The sequence below is a fragment of the Abramis brama genome (assembly GCF_963993115.1).
Source record: "Abramis brama genome assembly, chromosome: 24".
NCBI classification, from domain to species: Eukaryota; Metazoa; Chordata; class Actinopteri; order Cypriniformes; family Leuciscidae; genus Abramis; species Abramis brama.
In genome coordinates, this window is record NC_139986.1 from 2000354 (window position 1) to 2026700 (window position 26347).

The 26347-nt window shown below is 39.1% G+C and overlaps 1 protein-coding gene across 2 annotated transcripts in view; it reads left to right on the top strand.

Moving 5' to 3' along the window:
- piezo2a (piezo-type mechanosensitive ion channel component 2a) overlaps positions 1-26347 on the top strand; it is a 197240-nt gene that overhangs the window by 155104 nt on the left and 15789 nt on the right. For both annotated transcript variants that reach the window (XM_084103452.1, XM_084103453.1), the window contains exons 34-45: positions 979-1065; positions 1177-1343; positions 2493-2656; positions 7582-7710; positions 9650-9916; positions 10811-11069; positions 13023-13205; positions 15161-15335; positions 17286-17400; positions 19762-19909; positions 22432-22646; positions 22743-22901. In XM_084103452.1, coding sequence (XP_083959578.1) covers positions 979-1065; positions 1177-1343; positions 2493-2656; positions 7582-7710; positions 9650-9916; positions 10811-11069; positions 13023-13205; positions 15161-15335; positions 17286-17400; positions 19762-19909; positions 22432-22646; positions 22743-22901 — 2068 coding nt within the window. The remainder of the gene's footprint in view (positions 1-978; positions 1066-1176; positions 1344-2492; positions 2657-7581; positions 7711-9649; positions 9917-10810; positions 11070-13022; positions 13206-15160; positions 15336-17285; positions 17401-19761; positions 19910-22431; positions 22647-22742; positions 22902-26347) is intronic.

The window sequence follows — 26347 nt, forward strand, 5'->3', positions numbered from 1 at the left end:
AAACAAGTCGTTTTTCATCTTTTTATTTTTGGTTTTAATTTGAAAAAAACGATTGAACGAATGATCCACGGACGGTGACGGACCCATCATATTCCGCGATTATAGGCCTACAGTATATAAGAGTATTTAATTTGTATCCATAGGCCTACGCTGTGTAGCTGGCCCGCCATCTACTGGCTAAAAAAAATATTGGCCCGCGGCCAAAGTTACTTGCTGACCCCTGCCCTAGACTGAGGGTCTGGCCCATCCTAATTCAATCAGCATAAGGCTCCAAGAGCCATTTGGGTCCGAAAGCCATTTGCAGAACAAAAGGTGAGATTCTCAGTGAATCATTCGTGTGCTAATCCCATCAGTCTGACAATAAGGAGAGAACAGAAATTGCAACTTTGCTGAGATCTTAACCTTAAAAGATTCTTTACCATGATGTTATGTACAGAAGCATATTTGAAATAGATTCTTAAATTTGTAACCCTTCATAGCCTATATATTTACTCCAGAAACTAACTCTACGAACATGGGAAACAGTGATAGATGGAGCTCTTAACCTTTACGCTGAGGAGAAAACCCAACGCAACTTTGAGGAGACCGAGAGAAACATGATTATGTGTTTCTGCACATCAACCACACGACATGCGCTATAACTTTTCATTACTGTCTACTTTCTATGTATAATACTTCTATCTTATTAGACAGGACTGTTAGACAGATCGTAAACTAATGAACACGGAGAATGCGAACACTGTGAGCTCAGTCGTTCTCAGCGCTGTCAAAATAAAAGTCCCAACAAAAAACGTGGCTTTCATCACTTCAGAGTTCCTACTGGCGATGCGAATGCAACCAGAAAACCTTCCTAAAATAATAATTATAATTATAATTCCTAGGGGAACCATTAGTTCTCTGGGACCCCCCCTAGTGGTCAGTTCCTAGAACTATCCGGTGCGAAAGCCCTTATTGATGTAGTGTGTTCTCCCTGTGCAGTGCATGTGGCCGTTGAGGAGAATCAAGAGGAAGGTGTAGCAGAAGAAGAAGAAGAGGAGGAGGAGGAGGAGGTGTCTGAAGGTCCAGGTATGAACACTTCAACGGCCTCCTCGTGTTATTATTATTATTATTATTACTATAACCTTGATGAGTTCTATGCGTCACGTTCATCAGAGAGCTCTGCTCTCTCCGCTCCAGATAACATCATGAAACGAGTGTTTAACATCGTGAAGTTCTCCTGGGTGCTTTTCCTGGCCCTGCTGGACAGTTTCACGGCCTGGCTGAACTCCATCTGTCAGGAGCACATCGACATCTCCAGCGTCCTGCGCATCGAGCGCTGCATGCTCACACACGAGGTCAAGAAGGTACTGTCACACACACACACACACACACACTGCTGAATGCTGTTGTGCAACACAGGCTCATTGGAAAAGCGTTCCTCTGGCAACATTTTTGCAAAACGCAAAATACGTTCCTATACGTACATATCACTGCGGTTTCTAAAAGAAATGAACACTAGAGGCAGTAAAACAGCAAGAACTTTTAATCGATTTCACACACAATTATGATTACAGGGGCAGAGTATGAATTAATAAAGACTTGCTTTCAAGCGGCTCCTTGTTCAATTACGTTATGACCTCAAAACACTTTTTACCATAGTGCATGATTTGTAAATGAATATATTTAGGAGTTTGCATCATTTAACCAGCTCCATATGTTCAGTTTTACTGACGCACTAAGCTTGTTCAGTAGCTCAGCTGTACAGGATTATACTTGTGATGTGGAGAGATCCAGTACGATCCTGTGAAAGACGAGTCACGATACAAGAGCTCAAAGTTAAAAAACAAACTAAAATACCAAGGTTACAATTACATTTTTATTTCGCATTTGCTTTTGTTAACACTATCGGGGAGGTTTAGGGTATAGTGTAGGTGTACGTTATTTTAAAACGTAATGGATCATCACTTATATGTGACCCTGGATCACGTCACCAGTCTCGAGTCGCACGGGTATATTTGTGGCAATAGCCAACAATACATTGTATGGGTCAAAATTATCTTTTTTTCTTTTATTATTTTTCTTTTATGCCAAAAATCAATAGGATATTAAGTAAAGATCATGTTCCATGAAGATATTTTTTAAATTTCCTACCGTAAATATATAAAAAAATATATTTTTGTGAGTGGATGCAGCAATATCGCGAACATAAATGCACAACTTTAAAGGAGATTTTCTCAGTATTTCGATTTTTTTGCACCCTCAGATTCCAGATTTTCAAATAGTTTTCAAATAGTTAATCTCAGCCAAACATTATCCTTTCCTAACAAACCATACATCAATGGAAAGCTTACTGTATTTATTCAGCTTTCAGATGATGTATAAATCTTGACCCCTGTGACTGGTTTTGTGGTCCAGGGTCACATACATCATTACACCTCTGATGAATGAGCATCGTGCTTGGACCGGACAGAACTGCAAACGTTGAGGTTTAACGCCGGTCTGCTTCTCTGCAGGGGAACACTCCCTCCCGGGACAGCGTACACATGTACTACCAGAGACAGATGTGCGGGCCGGCGTCGGCTCAGTCCAGCCTGGACCGAACCGAGGACGTGTGTTCAGACTTCAGTCCTGTGAGGAGCGACCGTCCACCGCAGGGTTACGGGGAACACCTGTCCAGGTACAGAAACACCACTCAGCACACCTGAAGTTAAAGGCATAGCTCACCCAAAAATTAAAATTAGCCCATGATTTACTCACCCTGAAGCCATCCTAGGTGTATACGACATTCTTCTTTCAGACGAATACAATCGGCGTAAATCGATGCGTACGGCCGTAAGCTAGTTATTTTAGTCGATAAAGTTTTAAATATGTATATTTTTCTTACACAAATGCATTTCTTCTCTTCAGAAGGCCTTTATTAACCTCCGCAGAGCCGTGATGCACTTTAATGATGGATAGATGAACTTTTATGATCGACAGATGCACTTTTATGATGGACAGATGCACTTTTATGATGGATAGATTAACTTTTATGATCGACAGATGCACTTTTATGATGGATAGATGCACTTTTATGATGGATAGATGCACTTTTATGATGACAGATGAGCTTTTATGATGGATAGATGCACTTTTATGATGGATAGATGCACTTTTATGATGGATAGATGCACTTTTATGACGGATAGATGCACTTTTATGATCGACAGATGCACTTTTATGATCGACAGATGCACTTTTATGATGGATAGATGAACTTTTATGATGGATAGATGCACTTTTATGATGGACAGATGCACTTTTATGATCGACAGATGCACTTTTATGATGGATAGATGCACTTTTATGATGGATAGATGAACTTTTATTATGGATAGATGCACTTTTATGATGGATAGATGCACTATTATGATGGATAGATGCACTTATTATGGATAGATGCACTTTTATGATGGATAGATGCACTTTTATGATGGATAGATGCACTTTTATGATGGATAGATTAACTTTTATGATGGATAGATGAAATGTTATGATGGATAGATGCACTTTTATGATGGATAGATGCACTTTTATTATGGATAGATGCACTTTTATGATGGATAGATGCACTTTTATGATGGATAGATGCACTTTTATGATGGATAGATTAACTTTTATGATGGATGATGCACTTTTATGATGGATAGATGCACTTTTATTATGGATAGATGCACTTTTATGATGGATAGATGCACTTTTATGATGGATAGATTAACTTTTATGATGGATAGATGAAATGTTATGATGGATAGATGCACTTTTATGATGGATAGATGCACTTTTATTATGGATAGATGCACTTTTATTATGGATAGATGCAATTTTATTATGGATAGATGCACTTTTATGATGGAGAGATGAACTTTTATGATGGATAGATGCACTTTTATAATGGATAGATGCACTTTTATAATGGATAGATGCACTTTTATGATGGATAGATTAACTTTTATGATGGATAGATGAAATGTTATGATGGATAGATGCACTTTTATGATGGATAGATGCACTTTTATTATGGATAGATGCACTTTTATGATGGATAGATTAACTTTTATGATGGATAGATGCACTTTCATGATGGATAGATGCACTTTTATGATGGATAGATTAACTTTTATGATGGATAGATGAAATGTTATGATGGATAGATGCACTTTTATGATGGATAGATGCACTTTTATGATGGATAGATGCACTTTTATTATGGATAGATGCACTTTTATGATGGATAGATGCACTTTTATGATGGATAGATTAACTTTTATGATGGATAGATGAAATGTTATGATGGATAGATGCACTTTTATGATGGATAGATGCACTTTTATTATGGATAGATGCACTTTTATTATGGATAGATGCACTTTTATGATGGAGAGATGAACTTTTATGATGGATAGATGCACTTTTATAATGGATAGATGCACTTTTATAATGGATAGATGGACTTTTATGATGGATAGATGCACTTTTATGATGGATAGATGGACTTTTATGATGGATAGATGGACTTTTATGATGGATAGATGCACTTTTATGATGGATAGATGCACTTTTATGATGGATAGATGCACTTTTATGATGGATAGATGAAATGTTATGATGGATAGATGCACTTTTATGATGGATGGATGAACTTTTATGATGGATAGATGCACTTTTATGATGGACAGATGCACTTTTATGATGGATAGATGGACTTTTATGAAGGATAGATGCACTTTTATGATGGATAGATGCACTTTTATGATGGATAGATGAAATGTTATGATGGATAGATGCACTTTTATGATGGATGGATGAACTTTTATGATGGATAGATGCACTTTTATGATGGATAGATTAACTTTTATGATGGATAGATGCACTTTTATGATGGATAGATGAAATTTTATGATGGATAGATGCACTTTTATGATGGATGGACTTTTATGATGGATAGATGCACTTTTATGATAGATAGATGCACTTTTATCATGGATAGATGAACTTTTATGATGGATAGATGCACTTTTATTATGGATAGATGCATTTTTATGATGGATAGATGCACTTTTATGATGGATAGATGCACTTTTATGATGGATAGATGCACTATTATGATGGATAGATGCACTTTTATGATGGATAGATGCACTATTATCATGGACTTCCAAAAAATGTACCCATTCACTCCCATCATAAAGCTTGGAAGAGCCAGGACATTTTTTAATATAACTCTGATTGTATTCGTTTGAAACAAGAATGTCATATACACCTGGAATGACTTCAGGGTGAGTAAATCATGGGCTAATTTTCATTTTTGGGTGAACTAATTACTTATTTTTAAAGTATTTTTGGGTGAAACATCCCGGATTGATGCCGGGATGGGGACCTAGTAACATATCCGGGATCAGTCCTGGAACGCGCCCTGTGTGAACAAAAGCCAGGACCAATGCCGTAAGGGGTGTGTTGTAGTGATATCGCACGTTATATATATTTCTACAACCTACGCTACAGCATATGGGGAACGAGCCACTCGGCAAACCCAGTGGTGCTACTGGGGAGTATGTTCTTGTCTTTGGACTCGTCGTTTTCTGTAGAAATGACGAAGAGTTATCAGCAGAACTGGCATCTGACAGGAGTTATCACATCCTGACGTCACGTGTCTTTACGGGATCTTTACGGGATGTGTGTGAACGCACTCACGGATTCTGGAAAATCACTGGCAGTGTGAATGAACCAAAATCAAACGATCCCGGGACACATTATCCGTGTATTTTCCAGAATCTCTGTGTGAAAGGGGCTTAATACTCTAATGAGAGTTAGTTGACATGTAGTTGCAAAGTTACTTATAGTTAGAAAAATGTCTTAAGTGGACTATTGAAATAGCGTGACCCAGTTCCTCTCTTTTAATGTGAACTCTTCAGTGAGTGTGAACTGTAGACTGGATTAATTCAGTGCCGAAGCCTGTTATTTTGCAGCACGGCTAATTTTGATGGTCCGTGTTTTCTCTGGGTACGCCCTGTGTGCGGCGCGACGGCAGATATCATCTAGTGCCCAGATTTCAACAACAGCTTTCTGTCTCAGGCCTCGTGTAGACCAGATGCTCTCAGTGGGCTTTCCTCCATTCTGTCACTGATGGAGTTTCGGTTCCTCGCCACTGTCGCCTTTTTCACCTTTCACATTCGCTTTTGGCTTCATTTAATTTTCAACAATATTATTGATCTCCTGCACTGACACCATTATATGAGAACTGAACTGAGCTGGACAATTACATCACTGTTTTCTCCAGAGCGGCTATATATATAAATGAACTAAATTAATAACTTTTTTATAACAAAAATGAAACATCACTGAACTTACTCAAGCTGGACTGTGACGCTATTTTCTTCTGGAAATGAACTTTGTTGCATTATTTTCCTGTTATCTCTGTAAAAAAGCGATATGCCTTCGCTAATTTATAAATGCGATGGCTAAACATATGATGCATACATTTGGTCAAACTCGGCTGCTGGTGTGAAATGGTAATAACACACTCTGATACCATATTTACACTGTTTAAAAGTTTGGGGTCTGTAAGATTTCTCGTCTGCTCACCAAGGCTGCATTTATTTGATCAAAAATACAGTAAAACACAACAGTGAAATATTGCAAATTAAAAGAACATTGATTTTTAAATGTAATATTTTTGTGGAAACCATGATAATAAAAAAATCAGGATTCTTCAAAGAACCGAAAAGCTTTTATTTGAAATCATTTGTAATATTATAAATGTCTTTACTGTCACTTTTGATCCATTAAATGCATCCCTGATGAATAAAAGTATTAATTTGTTGGGGAAAAAATACATATTTTTAAATGATATGATGTAATTCATGGTATTTTAAGGCACAGAAAAGAATACCATGGTATTACCATATCTGAAAATATGGCACTCCCACAATAGCATGTCCCTAAACTGTAGTATTTCCATATTACTGCTTGTGCTTAGATATACCATGGTACTGATCGACTGTATTCGGTTGCACTAATTTTAAGGTGTCATTGTTACAGTGTAATTACACATTTAAGTATTGAGTAATAGTAATAAACTACATGCACTTACTATAGGGTTAGGGTTTGGTTTAGGCATGATGTAATCATGCACTAATAATCTATAGATATTACTCTAGTAACTTAATTGGGTTACATTTCATTTTACAGTGTCCTTGTTACACGTTACATCTAGTTACTATAGTAATTACAGTAAATTATGCATAATTACATGCAACTAACCCTAATTCTAACACGCATGTTCATTATTATTCCTCAGTACTTAAATATATAATTACACTGTAACAAGGACACCTTCACATAAAGTGTAACCATATATTGTCACCCTGTATTCATAAACTATGCTATTTGCACTTAAACTAATTAGTATTATAGTAAATATATTCCATAACACTACTGGACTTCACTATACCATGGTAGGGAATAATTACCATGTTTTCAAGACTCTTGAAAGAATACAATGCTGCCTATCTATCAAAATCATGTGATGTATTGTAAGTGAACCCTGAGTGTTGTGTGTAGTGTGTTCCCAGAATCCACTGCGCTGTACGACCAGCCTGAGGAAACCAGTGTCCTCAAAACCAGCCAGCGAACTCGACCCCGACTCTGCAGACTGCCCAGTGTAGACCTGCAGTCGTCGTCTGCGTCCAGGTGTGTGTGTGTGTGTGTGTGTGTGTGTAGAAGCACACTATACGTGCATTGGATCAAATGATGAGCACATAGCAGTTGAAGACTCTTAATATAAAACGGGGCCACGTTTTCAAAGACTTCTGGGTAAAGTGTGACGACGCTTCCCTCTTGTGGATGATGTCATGCATCACACTGTTTCTCACTGACCTTCTTTCTTTTCTTTTTCTTTATTTATAAAGCACTTCCAACGTAACTCAAGGTTGACACAAAGTGCTGTACAATACAACTAAAATCTGATACAGTACAACACAAATACAGCAATGCAACAGAACACAACATTATGCCTGGTTGAAAGCGATTGATAAAGGGTGTTTTTAAGCGTCACATGAGTTTATTGTTGGGCATCGAGGAATGTATTTGGTAAATGTGTTTCCATCGAGTTTATGGCATGTCGTCTTATCGGATAAAAAAATAAATATATATCATCATATCATTGAGCACATGTTTTTTATGCATGTGCATCTTGGCTTTTCCATCTCATGTAAATACTTAAAGGGATAGTTCACCCAAAAATTAAAATTAGCCCATGATTTACTCACCCTGAAGTCATCCTAGGTGTATATGACTCTTCTTTCAGACGAACACAATCAGAGTTATATTAAAACATGTCCTGGCTCTTCCAAGCTTTATAATGGCGGTGAATGGGCACCATTTTTTTGAAGTCCATACAAGTGCACCAATCCCTCATAAAAAAGTGTTACTCTTGTGGCGTAAGTTGACTTGCGTACGGCCGTCTGCCGGAAGCTAGTTATTTTAGTCGATAAAGTTTTAAATATGGATATTTTTCTTACACGAACACATCGCTTCACTTCAGATTCAGAAGGCCTTTATTAACCCCTGCAGAGCCATGGAGCACTTTAATCATGATAGATGCACTTTAATCATGATAGATGCACTTTAATCATGATAGATGCACTTTTATGACGGATAGATGCACTTTTATGATGGATAGATGCACTTTAATCATGATAGATGCACTTTTATGACAGATAGATGCACTTTTATGACGGATAGATGCACTTTTATCATGGATAGATGCACTTTTATGATGGATAGATGCACTTTTATGATGGATAGATGCACTTTTATGACAGATAGATGCACTTTTATGACGGATAGATGCACTTTTATCATGGATAGATGCACTTTTATAATGGACAGATGCACTTTTATGATGGATAGATGCACTTTTATGACGGATAGATGCACTTTTATGACGGATAGATGCACTTTTATCATGGATAGATGCACTTTTATGATGGATAGATGCACTTTTATGATGGACAGATGCACTTTTATAATGGACAGATGCACTTTTATGATGGATAGATGCACTTTTATCATGATAGATGCACTTTTATCATGGATAGATGCACTTTTATCATGGATAGATGCACTTTTATCATGGATAGATGAACTTTTATGATGGACAGATGCACTTTTATCATGGATAGATGCACTTTTATGATGGACAGATGCACTTTTATGATGGACAGATGCACTTTTATCATGGATAGATGCACTTTTATAATGGACAGATGCACTATTATGATGGATAGATGCACTTTTATCATGGATAGATGCACTTTTATGATGGACAGATGCACTATTATGATGGATAGATGCACTTTTATCATGGATAGATGCACTTTTATGATGGATAGATGCACTTTTATGATGGATAGATGCACTTTTATCGTGGATTGGTGCACTTGAATGGACTTAAAAAATGGTGCCCATTCACTGCCATTATAAAGCTTGGAAGAGCCAGGACATTTTTTAATATAACTCCGATTGTATTCGTCCGAAAGAAGAATGTCATATACACCTACATATTATATTTATATATTTATAGTCATATTCCACAAACTGATGTGTGTGTCTCTCTGGTCTGTGTTAGTGAGCACTCGCAGTGCACAGATCTGTACTCGCGCCAGGGCACCAGTGACACCGTCGAGGAGCCCGTGAGCGAACGAGAGCCTCCACACACACACTGGACCAGTTCTCCGGACTGGGAACGAGCCGACATCCCTCCCTCGTACAGTAAAGCCACGGGCCTGGACGCTGACGCTGACGGCAGGAGGATTCGCATCCGAACACCTGATGAGAGTCAGTCTCTGCTGTCCATGAGCCATCAGCTGACGGCCAATGAGCTTCTGAGGAGCAGGTGAGCCGCATCATGTGACCTGGGCCAGTTGCATAAACTTAGCCATTATGTTAAGACTGTCTTAAGATCTAGTATGACCCACTAGCAGTTACAGGGACGGCTAGTCTTACTTTTCGGTATCAAATTAGGCCAATGTATGTTTTTAATGTAACTGACTTAAAGTTATGAACAGTCTTAAAGAAAAAAATTGGATGACTAAAGGCCCTTTCACACCGGATGCGTAACGAAAAAGCGAAACGAAAAAGCGAATAGTTTGTGTGCGAATAGTTTGCATCAAAACCATTCACATCAGCCGCGGCGCGAATTTGCGAATTTGAAAACTTTCGCGCGAATCGCGCCGGCAGCTGAGAAAACATGGACACTTCATCATCATCATCATCATCATCATCCAGTCATAGTCATAGCATCCAGTGAAGATGAGCTTTTCATTTTATTTAAAAGACAGAAAAGAAGGTTTTGGGTGCAACCAATCTTAAAGAACAGAGTCTGAAGGGGAGTAACGTTATGCTTATGTGCACAGTTTTTTTAGCGTCTTCAACTATCATTATTTTGTATATATAAATACACACACGTGCATGTATATATTTAAGAAAATGTGTTTATTTATATATCAAATACTGATATTTATATATAATATAAATTATATATAAATATATATACATCCAAATATTTCTTAAATATATACATGCACGTGTGTGTATTTATATATACAAAATAATGATACACAGCACAGACACATATATATCATGTAAACACAAACTTTTATTTTGGATGCGATTAATCGTTGCCCAGCACTATTAAAAATCTTTAAAAAATCTGACAGATAGCCCCAGTCTTCCCTGTATATGCATGTACACCACACACGTTTTCCGCATGGATGGTTGTCTCCGCCAGGATGTTCTACGACGAGCAGCTGGAGGAGTCCGAGCACTTCTACCGCTCTCAGCCGCAGTTCCTCCAGCTCCTCTACGCCCTCTACAACACGCTGGTGGCTCGGTCTGAGATGGTGTGTTACCTGGTCATCATCCTCAACCACATGATCTCGGCGTCAGTGGCCACACTGGTGCTGCCCATCCTCATCTTCCTGTGGGCCATGCTGTCGGTCCCCCGGCCCAGCAAACGCTTCTGGATGACGGCCATCGTCTATACGGAGGTACGGGATCTGGGAGCGATCGCTGATGTTAACTAAGATTCATAAATGCTTAAGAAATATATTTCACTGTTCGTTCATTTCAACTAATGTTAGCAAAAGGAACCTTATTGTTCCAAATATTCTATTAACTAAAATATGTTGATTAGTGAGTATTTAACCCTGTGGTGCTCTTTGTGTGACGGTCAAAAATGACCGAAAAAGTTTTTTTTTTTTTTTTTTTTTTTTTTTATGAAATGAATTCAATAATGTTTTTTATTTAATATTTTGTATTTTATGGGGATTTTATGGTACTAAATTGTATTTACTCATATTTACGCTGTATTTATAATCCATTTATTCACTTTTTTGAGCGTAGACCTGAAAATGTAATTTCCAGATTAAACTGTGGTAAATCTTGAATGCTTTAGACTAGAGCAACAGACTGATTTTTATATTTATATGAAATATATATTTTCAAAAACATTTTTTACTGCAAGAAAATCAAAGCCATAAATCTAAAGTTGTGTTACAAATTTGAGGTTATATCTCAAAAATGAGCTTTCAGTGAGAGTGTGTTCGGCTGCAGTACCAAACGCTTCCACTAGAGGAAACTCGTCTCACATTCATTTCTAATGCGCTCGTTTGTGACGCCGAGAAGCACAAGTTTGACAATTTTATTCAGGACCATTCAACCTGTTCGAATCATGTCCATTATTTTATTTTTTGTGTATGTTCACATAGCAAGTGCCAAAACCTTCACCAAGTTTCGTACCATTCCGATGAAGAAATTCTAAAAACAAAACGTAATTTTTTTCTGTCAAAAATGCCCGAAGAGCACCGGAGGGTTTTGGTTTCCTGCACTGGTTAACCACCTACATATAACCTGTAGTGGTTACAGGTTCACTATGCAGGATTTTCGTAGACTCACACAAACATAATGCCTCTCAATCATTACTTATGTACTTCTTCATTACTAGAAGTGTGTGGTGGTGTTTGTTAAAAATGTCTTATTTTCTTCTTGAATTGCTGTGCTTGTCTGAAGCTCTGCTATGTTGTCGTGTCTCAACACAAAAACAATACGCTAATGTTGCCATTGCCTTATCGACTGCTATCTGTAACTCGAGGCATTGCAGTTACATTTTTATGACATGTAATTATTAGCAAGCTAGACTGAAGATGGCAAACCTCACTCGTAAATCATCTGTTCGTTCTGTTCATATACTCAAAAAATGCATAACACAATGTTTGCAAAATAGCTCATCACTCATCATCCGGCAGCTGGTTTCCTGAGTGGGTTGGGCTGTGTGTGTAACTCTATCCAATCAGGGGAGAGGGGGTGTGGCTTATGTGGGTGGCCCCGCCCACAGGGAGGAGCCACTTTGATTGCTGTGTTTACAAGCAGTAGCTGAAAATCCTGCATAGTGCATTTAATCTTAATAAAATGTCTAAGATTATGGAAGTGAAATAATGGCAAATGTTTTTGAAACAAAAAAGCTTGTTGAATTGCACTAATTAAAAAAAAAAATGCATTGCATTAACCATGCTTGAATTTTAATGCATTGTATTTTAGTGCATGCATTTTTATGGGCTGAAATTCAATATTTAAGCTGTCAAAATTCAATTAAAAACATTTTCATTATTAAAAATCCAATAATCCATATTCACCTTTCAGATTTCACTTCCAAAATATTCATTCTGTTTAAAAATACACCCTATAATATTCGACAGGCAATTTTCGGTCCATTTTATTTCACTTTACAAATTCGCTTCCACAAATTCAGTGGTTCAAATTCAACAGAAAATTCAACATTTGACATCCGGGAACTGCAGGAATATCAGTAGATTGTCGATTGATGATCTCCATCTGCTGTTAGTGGACCGCTCCAGCCGATCGCAGTCGAGATAGTTTCATCGTCAATTCATTGTGCGAATTTTCATGTCATGTTTCTCTTTGCTCTTACTTTTTACACACAGGTCACCATAGTAATAAAATACTTCTTCCAGTTTGGCTTCTTCCCATTTAACCAAACCATAGAGACGGACAAGTCCAAACCGTTCCACCCGCCCAACATCATCGGCGTGGAGAAGAAAGAGGGATATGTCCACTACGACCTGGTCCAGCTCCTCGCGCTCTTCTTCCATCGCTCCATTCTCAAGGTACAACCACAAACTCTGATTTCTTTAACCGGTTAACCCGGTGCCTTTTTGTCGTATGAAATATGTTAGTGATCATCATAACTTTGGTATCATTTGAAAGTTTAAACATTGAAAATTCATCCTGGAAATTGGACATTCCATGAAAACTGTACTTTGAATCCTGTTAACAGGCTCCTCCCCCTGGTGGGCGTGTCATGTTTAAAATTTTAATCGAAATGTTTTCTAATCGTGACAAAAACATATTGTTGGAATGGTCTGAGACTCAAGGTTCCGCAATTATGTGATTAAAAGTGATATTGTGACATAAATGTATTAATTTGTGGCGGGAGAACACAATTCAGTTTTCACCGGTGGCTATTTTTGGTAAATGAAATTTCATAGGAACCTTCATTTTTGTGATATCAACTTTGAAATTGTTATAAAGCTAAAGCCGCAAGTCTAACCAAGCCGTGTTCCAAATTTGGAATCCAAATTATTTTGTAAAAATATATATTTTGTATCAAATACAACAATTTAGTCCAGTACATTTGCTTTACAGGTAATTTAAACTATAGCTTTTTTAATCTTTCATTTTTTTGCTTTTTTGACGTCGTTAATTGAGTCCAACCTTAGGTCTGCTTTACAAAAGCGATCATGAAGTCATTTAAGTTCAGATCAGATGTGTCTTAAAGTGTCTAAAGGCGAGACACTACAGGTGAATAGGGTAACATTTTTAACTAGCAGATCCCACCATGACACTTTCCCAGTTGATTACCTACATTAACATGGGAAAAAAATGTATTACAAGTTTTCTGTAATTTAATGTTTAAATATGCAAATTAGGCAATATCTAATTAAATATGCGCTCATTTGCATATATTTAAAAAAAACTGAGTAGTGGATAAAGCCAGGTTAGAAATTATTTTTTCATTGTGTTCACATATTAGATGGGGAAAAAATTACAGAGGGATTTATGGATATCTACTTCTGTTATCCTGTAAATCAGAATATACTTTCAATAGCCTTAAAAAATTATTTTCGCCATGTTTTTTGGAATAAAATGTTATATAAATCAGGCTAGGAATAATATATTTACAAATCCCTCTGTAAATGTCTTCATAATATAACTAGGTACAAGACTGGAAAGTTTGGTGTATATCGGTGCTACTGAAGTGGAGATTTCAGACTTGGAGAATGAGAGAAAAGTCATTTTGAGAAAACGGGCTTTAAAGAGTTATATCAGCCAATGAGATTGCGCATTTAGAGTTAAATCCCCCCCGGTCAATGTGATGACGGTGCAGACAGCGATCGCGGAGCAGCATGTTGATTAAGAACGCCAACTTTTGTTGAATTTATGAGAAATCTACAGATGCAAAAAGACAAAGTGTAATAAAATGAAGACCTAAATGTGTATTTGGCACTTTTTTTCACCACAAGTCTGAAAGAAGACATGTTATTGAACACAAATATCCCCAAATTGACCAGTGAAAAAAAAAACAATGTTTTTGCCTGCCGTGTCTTATAAAATGTTTCAAAAATCTCACCAAATATTTTAAATATATTAAATATTATTGATCAATAACTCTTTTCCTCCGCCAGTTTTTTTCTTTTTTGTTGCCAACATTTTTTTTTATCACTTTCACAACAACTTGAACGGCTCCCAGAACATTTTTTGTATGAATATCTGAACATGCAATAATATATCAAAAGAAAGAACAGACCCTCTGCGTTTTATTCTACTTTCATGCATTCTTTTTTTATCAACACTTGAATGTGGGTTTAAAAAAAAAGCAATATTTTGAACAGAAACTTGAGAAAATCATGTTTTTGCTTTAATCGCTTGTTTCTGCTGCTTCTTCTCCGATGTGTCCTCTACTCTCTCAGGAGATGCGTAATACCGTATAACATATATATACATTTCCGTCACTGGCGGGGAAAGAGTTAAAGTGTGTTGATTCCCTCGTGTTCTTCCTCAGTGCTATGGGCTGTGGGATGAAGAAGAGCCGAGGTCCTGCGCTCAGACGGCTCTCTCTCGGGACCCAGAGAGTGAAGAGAAAGTCTCTCCGGTCTCCAGAAAACCCTCGCAGAGCAACTCTTCTGTGCGCCGCCAGAGCTCCAGCGTCTCTCAGCGCTCCGCCCGCTCTAAAGCAGGTACACACAGCCTAACACACTCTTTTACCTGTGCACAGAGATGTCCAACATTTCAACATGTGCATGACGCACAGCTCACACAACTTGAGGGATATAGAGAATTATTAATTGGCCATGATGTGACCAAGTCACTTTCACACCAAGCCTGTTTTCAAGCACATCATGGCCAATTAATAATTCACTATATTCGTGTTCAGGGTCATTTTGACGTGGAGAGGGTTTTCCCATACATGAAAATCCTAGTTAATGTTATTGCATTGGACTAAACCTTACTGACTTTACTCACCCAGAGTCTGACAACTTCCCAATTTTTTTTGGATTATTGTTGGCATTTTTGGTGTGTTTTTTTCCACATTGTAACACTTGTGATGTTCTCGGTCAAAAAAGACCGGCTTACAAACAAATGCTTATAAATCTTATAATCATTACCAAATATTGGATTCAATTCCTTTGTCAACTTGTCTTCTTTCAATTAGGACCAGTTTTATATTTCTTTTTGAAATTGATCGATCGTATGCCTTATTTATCTGAGCTTACGTACCTCGGTTTTTGAGTGAAAAAAGCGTTATTTGTGGATAATTGTGTAAATTTTACATAAAATATGAAAAACAAATGCACTGTTTATCACACTAGTGTGCTTTAATGTTTAACCAGCAATTTTCTTTTAAATGCTTTTTATTTTGTACAAAATGGCATTACACTTTTACACAATTGACAACACACAATTACACTTGTGATGTTCACGCCTACAAAAAATTGCTTATAAATCACTTGTTACGCTATTTTATCACCAAATGTTAGATTCAATCTTTTTGTCAAATTGTTTTCTTTAAATAAGGACAGGTTTTGTATTTATTTTTGAAACTGATTGATCGTAGGCCTCATTGATCTGAGTTTATATTGGTCAAAAACGACCGCCCATTGAAAATGAATGGGGGAGTTGAAAATCTGAGAAACAATTAGTGTTCAGGAGTGTGTTCATCATGTGGACATGTGGGCTTGCAGAAATAAAGCCTCGGACCTGTGCATGTGTGGATACATGCATACTCGTGCATCCGCGCACACACACACACACACACACACATTCATGTGCACACACACACACACACACACACACACACACACACACACACACACACCCCTTCATGTGCACACACACACACACACACACACACACACACATTCATGTGCACACACACACACACACACACACACACACACACACACACACACATTCATGTGCACAAACAAACTATTTTGAGTATTACAGGCTTAATTTTTCACCGAGATGAACTTTATTCTCAAATCACTGATGCTCAGATCAATGAAGCCTACGATCAATCAGTTAAAAAAATAAATACAAAACCTGTCTTAACTGAAAGAAAACAAGCTGACAAAAAGATTAATTCCAATATTTGGTGGTGATGATGTAGCATATAGAGATTTATACGCAATTGTTATGCATGCCGTTCATTTTTGACCGGGAATACCACAAGTGTTACAGGGTTTAACACAGCACAAGTGTTACAGGGTTTAACACAGCACAAGTGTTACAGGGTTTAACACAGCACAAGGGAATATCAGATCTAGTTCATTACATCTGGACTCATTCCAGAGATACTGAAGATTTGACTCTCAGTGAATGTGATCTTCTAGACTGTTCATCTTTTGTGGACAAAGGGGAATGAAAAGCAGGTTGAGCCTTAGTTCAAAAGCCTTAGTTTCAGGTTTAAAATGTGAGTTGGTAAATGGCAAACCAGCTGTCAGCTACACTGACTTATATTTAAAATATCATGATGTAAAATCATTATACTTAAAAAAATGGTCCCACATTACATTAGATGTTAGAAGACTGATGTGCAAAATTCCAGATTGCATGGATTCCTATTGAAATGACTGTATTTCACCGCCCGACGGTATGTGTGTGTGTGTGTGTGTGTGTGTCCGCAGGCAGCAGGGCGAGTGTGTGTCGCTCTCTGAGCGCTCAGCAGAAAAGTCGCAAGGAGCTCATTCTGTACAAGCTCAGAGAACAGCTCATCAGAGCCAAGCGCTTCACTGTCAAAACGTAAGGCATCATCACACATCATATTCAGATCAATTCACGTTTATTTGTACAGCGCTTTTCACAATACACATTAACTTTTACAGAAAATGCATGAGTCCACATTACAATTTACTGTGATCTGTTATCAGAAGTAACTGTCTAAGTTATGTATTTCAGAAATGTACATATACAAAATCACAGTTTTGATATTAATTTCAACAACCTAATAATTTAAAGCAGAAACAATGAGCTCATTAAAGTAATGAATACTTGTTTGTTAACAAATGATTATGACATTTAGAGAAATGTAGCATTGGTGATGTAGATTCAGAGTTTGCGTCATCTGAAGTGTTCGAGGAGTCGGCGCCGTCTCTTCAGTCATATCAGCAGTGTTGGGGAAAGTTACTTTGAAAAGCATTACAATATTGCATTACTCGCTTAAAAAGTTACTAATTGCGTTACTTAGTTACTTTTTTAGAAAAGTAATCTGTTACGTTACTCTTTTCCACCCTGGCGGGGCTTTTTTTTTTATGGCAATAAAGTTGTATTTTTAGGCACATTTTTCACCAAAATGAAATTATAATCCTCAGGCTGAAGGAAATGCAGATTGACGCGTGTACAGTAGTGTACAGTAGTGTACAGTAGTGTACAGTAGTGTACAGTAGAGGCTCAGACAAACCCTTCAGCTGCTGTTATTCTGGGTAACGGAAGAATAGATGCAGGAGGAGGAAGTTTAACACTTACTTTACCAATAAAAACAATAAAAACTATTAGGGATGTCCCGATCAGGTTTTTTTGCCCTCGAGTCCGAGTCATTTGATTTTAAGTATCTGCCGATACCGAGTCCCGATCCGATACTTCTAACTTATATTGCAAAAACAAAAAAGAATAAAGAAGAGCGAAAAAAACAGATCCAGGATGTTCCTTATTTTTTATTTAATTCACCTTATTTTAACATTCAACAACTCTGTTAACAAACAGAGCACTTCTGTGAGGTAGCTTGAACAATCAAGTAATAAATAAATTCTTCACTTTTGGACTTTAGTGCAACAGTAAATATTAAAATATATTTCACACTGCACTGTTAGCAGAGCGTGCAGCGCGTATTTTTTTCGCCGCCCATGTTAACAGATTAAACCAGGCTTTAGAGCATTCACACCGCGCGCAGAGGTGGCGCGGCAGTGCGTAGCAGAGCAGAAGTGCCGTGATCGTTTTGGCGCCGAGTCTATTTTTGCTGCGCTGCTTTTGCTGAATTAAAGTGACAATACATTGATCATGGCCAAAATACACCGCAGTTTTATCAAGTGCATTGATGATATCTATTGTGTTTTAAACAGTCAATCAAATGACCAACAGCAATTTAAAAAGAAAACAAATGTCCAAAAACAAACTTGTTGCCATAACAATAAAAACAAAGATGAACCAAAAGTTATATAAATGAAATTATTAATAAAATAAGCTTCTTGACAAGTCTTTTCTCTTAAATGTATTTGAAAACGAAAAAAAGCAATGCCAACTTATCCATTATAGAGTACTCTGTCTGTACACAACCCGCGGTTCAGCCGCGCGTGACAAACGCTGCCAGTGTGAAAGCAAAACGCGCGTGTCCTGCTCCTGCTCACCATACGCACTGCTCCTGCACTGCTTACGCTCTGCTAACGCGTGCAGTGTGAAACCGCCGTAACTCTGTGTCACCGCATAATAGAGGTGTTAAAAAATAATGAGAATATAAATACATATATATCCGAGTCCTGATCGGGAGGTAACGTCCGATTCCGATCGAGTCTGAAAACACGCGATCGGGCCCGATTTCCGATCACGTGATCGGATCGGGACATCCCTAAAAACTATAGTCAGTTTTGCTTATATGGTTTAACTGAATCAGCGAAGGTCAGAAGCAAGTACATTGGTCAATAAAGTGAGATTAAATGCATACAAATTTATGTTTTATTTGACATTTATTTATTTGAGGTTTGTATAGTATTCTGATTCTGCATTTCACTGATTTTATTCATTTTGAGGAATATTGAATCTTTTTTTTTTTTTGCAAGTGAGATGAGTAAATGCATCCTCACATTTAGTCTAGAACTACAATAACCATCATGTTTACACACACACACACACACACACACACACACACACAACGCCTCTGCACTTCCATTTGTCTCAACATGGAGAGCTGTCAGTCAATACTTATTTGAATAAGTAACTCAGATATTTTGATGCAAATTTAAAAAGTGATGCGTTACTTTACTAGTTACTTGAAAAAGTAATCAGATTACGTAACTCAAGTTACCTGTAATGAGTTTCCCCCAACTCTGCACATCATTGTTTTAACTGTGCAATCTGCTGGCCGGTGGTTGTGTGTTTGTGTTGTTCCAGGATTCTGGATATCTACATTCCCATCCGGCAGTTCTTCTATAACCTGATCCACCCGGAGTACAGCGCTGTGACGGACGTTTACGTGCTCATGTTTCTGGCCGACACGGTGGACTTCATCATCATTGTGTTCGGGTTCTGGGCCTTCGGGGTTTGTAGAGCTTCATGCGAGTAATCCTGTTTACACCTGGACACTTCACGCGTTTGCTCAGATCTGATCGCGATCCGATCGGGAAAAGACCAGGTGTAAATGCCCTCCGAAGCGCATTCGAGACGGATTTAAATCCGATCCCATAAACCACATCAGGAGGAGGTCTGGGCCGCTTTCCAGACGAAACTGCACAAGTCTAACTGCATCTGGTTGATAAAAACCACATATGTGACCCTGGATCACGTCACCAGTCTCGAGTCGCACGGGTATATCTGTGGCAATAGCCAACAATACATTGTATGGGTCAAAATTATCTTTTCTTTTTTTTCTTTTATTATTTTTCTTTTATGCCAAAAATCAATAGGATATTAAGTAAAGATCATGTTCCATGAGGATATTTTGTACATTTCCTACCGTAAATATATAAAACATGTATTTCTGTGAGTGAATGCAGCACAATCGCGATCATAAATGCACAACTTTAAAGGAGATTTTCTCAATGTTTCAATTTTTTTGCACCCTCAGATTCCAGATTTACAATAGTTGTATCTCGGCCAAATATTGTCCTATCCTAACAAACAACCATACATCAATGGAAAGCTTATTTATTCAGCTTTCAGATGATGTATAACTCTCAATTTCAAAAAATGTACCCATGTTACCAGGGTCCAGGGTCACATATGAAGAGTTCAGATGCAAAAGCCTCTACTGTAAGTGCCATCTGAAATTTTCTTCTTGAATGATCATTTTTATCAAGCTCGTATAATTAAGTTCAGTAATTTCACTTAAATGACAATTAATAGGTAATTTTCATTGCCGTTTAAGTGAAATTATTGAACTTAAATATAAAAGCTTGATAAAAATGATCATTCAAGAAGAAAATTTCAGATGGCACTTAGAGGCGTTTGCATCTGAACTCTTCATATGTAAATTTTACTCCCAAAATGTAAAAAAATAAAGTGTGAGAGTGTGTTATAGGCTATATGCAACACACATCGCACAGAAGAATCTGTATCTCTTCAGCAAGCCAACGTGAAAGCTGTCTCAAATAAAACAAAGTCGCAGACGCTCAACACACAATCATCCTCATTAAAAGTAAAGAAACTAAATATTCGTGTCACTGCTGTTGCCGCTCTCTCCTATTGTGGTCTTTGATTTTGAAATGAGCTGATGATCAATAAAATCCAGCTCATATCTGTTGCTTTCGCTGACGTGAACTCGTTAAATTTGCATATAGCGAGAACTGAAGATTTTGCAAAGACACATTTATGTGACCAAGTGTAAACGGAACCGTTTTAACAAATCAGATCGCTATCAGATCAGTAAAACACACAGTGTCCAGGTGTAAACAGGCCCTTAAAGTTGCCGTGACAGATCTTTTCTTCCGTAAGTATAACGGATTATCATTGGTTCTGTCCATCAGTTGCTGAATGGATTTTGAGAAGTCAAGTCCGCTTTATTTTATAGTGCTTTACACAATACTGTTTCAAAGCAGCTTCACATGTGATAAACAGGAAAATAACTGAATCAAAGATGCAAACTTCATCAAATATGAGACAAATTCATCTGTAAAGCAGCTCTAAAAAGACACAATAGTGTCATTATTCAGATTAAGTCAGTGATTCAGTCAAAGTTCAAAAACTGCAAAATTAGTCAATTATGAAACAAACTGAATTTGCTGTAAAGCAGCTCTGAAGACAAAAGTGTTGTTATTCAGCTCAGGGTTCGTTCTCATCCGATTAACTAAGGAGAACACAAACTCCAACAAATGTGAGCGTGGCACTCAAAAATAAATGTGAGTTTGAAGTTGTTTATAAGAAATGAGTTTAAAGATCCGGGGTTTCACAGAGTTATCACATTTTGATTAAAAGTAACAAAAAATAAAATGCATACATGGATAACATGCATTTAGAAAAGAGAATTTCAATTTCATGACGACTTTAACTCTTTCACCACCAGTTGCCAGCCAACCGCCAGCGATTTTGATCATTTTCACAAAAATTTCAGAATATCTGAACATGCAATATATCAAAACAAACATACATTTCTTTATCAACTCTTGAATGTGGGTGTTTCATAAAAAAGCAACATTTTGAACAAAAAGCTGAGAGAATCTTTTTTTTTTTTTTTTAAGACTACAACATGCGAAAGCATTGCTTTTATCGCTTGTTTCTGCTTCTTATTCTTCTCTAAATCTCCTGATTACGTCCTCGCCCACAGGCCATCCATATATGACTTTCTTTCTTTAGCCAAATAGAAATAGTTTTTTGAGGAAAACATTCCAGGATTTTTCTAAATCTAATTGAGTGAATAAGGGATACTCCATTTTTGACTCCAGCTGAGGGTCTTTTCTAGCAAAGCGGGATCAGTCATTCTGTAATACTCTTTAATTACAAGTGCGCCAGCTCTTTGTTCACGACCTCTCGGGTAAAGGTCACGCTTGACATAGAGGTTTTCGTTTTTAGCTGAATTACTCCCTTTACCACTACAAATGTAATGAAGTGAAATCCCTTCCTCCACAGAAACACTCCGCTGCCGCTGACATCACTTCCTCCCTGTCAGAAGACCAGGTTCCCGAGGCGTTTCTGGTGATGGTCCTGATCCAGTTCGGCACCATGGTGGTGGACCGAGCGCTGTATCTGAGGAAGACCGTGATGGGGAAGGTCATCTTTCAGGTCATTCTGGTCTTCGGGATTCACTTCTGGATGTTCTTCATTCTCCCAGGCGTCACTGATAGGTCTGACGCTCCACAGCCAATTACGTCATGCCATTATTGACCGCGTTTGAGAAGCTCGAGGTGATCTGACGTGTGATTGGATGGTTTATTTCCCAGGCGCTTCAGTCAGAACACAGTGGCCCAGCTCTGGTACTTTGTGAAGTGCATCTACTTCGGTCTGTCGGCGTATCAGATCCGCTGTGGTTATCCCACACGTGTACTGGGAAACTTCCTGACCAAGAGCTACAACTACGTCAACCTCTTCCTCTTCCAGGGGTGAGAAACATCAGTGTGCTTAAGATTAATAAATGCTGTATAAGTGCTGTTCATAATTAGTTCATGTTAACTAATGTAGTTAACTAACAAACCTTATTGTAAAGTGTTACCACAAAGTTTATTCCTAAACTCAGAATTGCGAGGAGAAACTCAGAATTGTGAGATAAAAACAATTGCCTTTTAGTTTTTTTTTAAATGTATATATTTTTTTATTTTATTTTTATACAAACCTGTAATTGTAAGAAACAAAGTTCTGGAGTATCTTATAATTCTGACTTTTTTTTTTATTAGAATTGTGAGATATAAACTCCAGAATTGTGAAATATAAACACAATTGTGAGAAAAACAATCGGAATTGTGAGCTAAAAATTCCAAATTACCTTTATGTTTTTATTCCCTGGTGGAAACAAGCTTCCATAGATGTCAATGATGTGTCTAAAATATAATAATGTTATTATATACAGTGCTATGCACTAAGTTTAGACACCCATGCTAAAGTTGACTAAAAAGAGGAATAAAAAATCATCTTTTGGAAATTGAACTTAATGCCTTAATTAAGTTAATTAAAAATAAATAAATGTTCTTCCTTAAAATACAGGGTGCATAAGTTTGGACACCCCTATGTTAAATTCCCATAGAGGCAGGCAGATTTTTATTTTTAAAGGCCAGTTACTTCATGGATCCAGGATACTATGCATCCTGATAAAGTTCCCTTGGCCTTTGGAATTAAAATAGCCCCACATCATCACATAGCCTTCACCATACCTAGAGATTGGCATGGAGTACTTTCCATAAGATCATCTCTCAATGCAAATCAAACCAGCTATTAGGCTAACTGAAATAAAATCATGCCAATCTCTAGGTATGGTGAAGGCTATGTGATGATGTGGGGCTATTTTAATTCAATTAATTATTTTAATTTAATTTAACATAGGGGTGTCCAGACTTATGCACCCTGTATTTTAAGGAAGAACATTTATTTATTTACGATACATTATTCATTCACAAAGAAAATTGGTGTCCTTAAAGGTTGGATTTTTCCTATTTTTTTAAATTAAGGCATTAAGTTCAATTTCCAAAAGATGATTTATTATTCCTCTTTTTAGTCAACTTTAGCATGGGTGTATAAACTTATGCATAGCACTGTATACACTACTGTTAAAAAGTTTAAGAAAACAAGACTTTTATTTAGCAATGATGCATTAAATTGATCAAAAGTGACAGTAAAGACATTAATAATGTTACAAAAGATTCTATTTAAAAGAAATACTGTTCCCTTTCGTGGTCACTCCGAGTTACGTCGGATGACGACGATTGGGGTTTCGCTTAGAAGCCTATCACCTTCGAGTATATAAAACGAGCCAATGGCAATGAAAATGCCATGGGTCTGCGGAATTTGCATAGCGTAACTCCGCCCGCCGCAGGGGGTATATAAGGAAGTACGCTGGCACAATGCAGACATGCTTTCGCTTCGGAGCCGAGAACTTCTCCACTCCTGTAAGCCAAATATTCTGAGTTAGTCTTCTCTTACCTTCGAGACGAGCGAACTCTCCGGTGTTGGTGTGACGGCGATTTCAGCGAGTGCTCACTACCCTGCTGATCTGTTCAGTGATCTGACAGTTAGTGTGTTTCTCCCTGTTCGCTTCAGCATCCGCGGAGTTTATCCTCTCACAAAAAGAGCATTGCACGTGGCACGTCTTTTTAAAGATGCCTCGCCCGTGCACTTCTGGTTGCGGTCGCGAGATATTTTTCTCTGATGGGCACGAACTCTGCTTAGCATGTTTGGGTGTTGATCACGCTAAAGCAGCGTTCGTGGATGACTCATGTTCCCACTGCGGGAATATGACCATCTCCATGCTGCGGTCGAGACTCAATGAGCTCGTCAGAGCGAGAGTCCCCCTACCCACACCCCGATCTACTGGCTCCGAGAGGGCTAGTACTTCGGCTGGTGGCCGGGGTGACCTGAGGGTAACTGTGTGGGACATACCGCCGACACGTCCACGGTCCACACACCCCTCTTCAGCATCGGCACCCGCGAGTGTACAAACTGAGATCGCTGGTTCCTCTTCGGAGGCCCCGCGGGTTTCGTTTGGAGCTCCAGAGGAAGATACCATGTCGATCGCAGCATCACAAGGTGGGCGCGAGTCCTCGGGAAGTGAGGATTCGGCTGCGTTGCCGCCCTCGGGTGTGTCAGCGTTGCCCGAGTCTGATCCCGAGCTGACCGCCATGCTTTCCCGGGCAGCCGCGGCTATTGGTATTGAGTGGTCCCCGCCACCCGATCCAGTGCGCTCGCGGCTGGACGATTGGTTTTTGGGAGCGGCCGCTGACACCCGTCGCCGCCCAACCCCAATTCCTTTCTTCCCGGAAGTGCATGAGGAAGTCACGCGGTCCTGGAAGGCTCCCATGTCTTCCCGCGATCGTTCGTCGGCTTTCTCCGCCTTTCCTCCCCTCGATAGAGCTGATGCTTGTGGGTACACTGGGATTCCCACGGTTGAACGTTCTGTCGCGATGCAGCTGTGTCCGGCAAGCGCTTCATCACGTGGTGATCCAAAGCACCCATCCAAAGCCTGTAGATTTTCGTCCAGCATGGTCGCGAAATCTTACAGAGCGGCGGGACAGGCAGCTGCTTCTCTGCATGCCATGGCCATCTTGCAGGTTTACCAGGCCAAGATGCTCCGTGACATGCACGAGGGTAGGACAGACCCAGGGCTCTTTGATGAGTTGCGCGCCGCCACTGACCTCGCTCTCCGGGCGACGAAAGTGACCGCGCGCTCCCTGGGTCTGGTGATGTCCACAGCTGTGGTCCAGGAGAGACATCTCTGGCTGAACCTGGCTGATATGCGTGAGCCCGAGCGGACTCGTCTGCTTGACGCTCCCATATCCCAGGCCGGCCTTTTCGGCGGTGCGGTCGAGGACTTTGCCCAACAGTTCTCGACTGCTCAGAAGCAGACTGAGGCCATTAAGCATATTCTGCCCCGGCGTGCTGTTGCTGCTAAGCCGCCGGCACAGAATCCTCAGCCTGCTCGCCGCCGAGGGCGCCCTCCTGCGGCTCCCGCCCCTCCCGCACGGCCCCAGCAGCAGTCATCTGGGCCGCGTCGTGGAGGAAGCCGCAGGAAGGCGCCACAGCCCTCTCCAGCCCCGCCGCCCGCTAAACGCCAGGCCAAGCGGCGCTCCTGAGACGGGCAGCTCAGGATTGGCTTTCCTTTCTGTTCAGGAGGTGGTAGCAGGGCCACTCCTTCCCCCGGTGGAGGGCCGGGGGAGAATCTTTTGTTCTCCACTCCCCGCTGCTCGTCCCACGACGGGCAGCACCCTAATGTGGTTAAAGACAGAATCGAAATCCCCAATCCTGAGCCCACAGAGCCTGAGGGCCACAGTGCACGCCACCCTCGGGTCCCGCCACTGCCGCCCCCCTCTGTCCCAGAGGTGCGGGATGACAGCACGCGCCG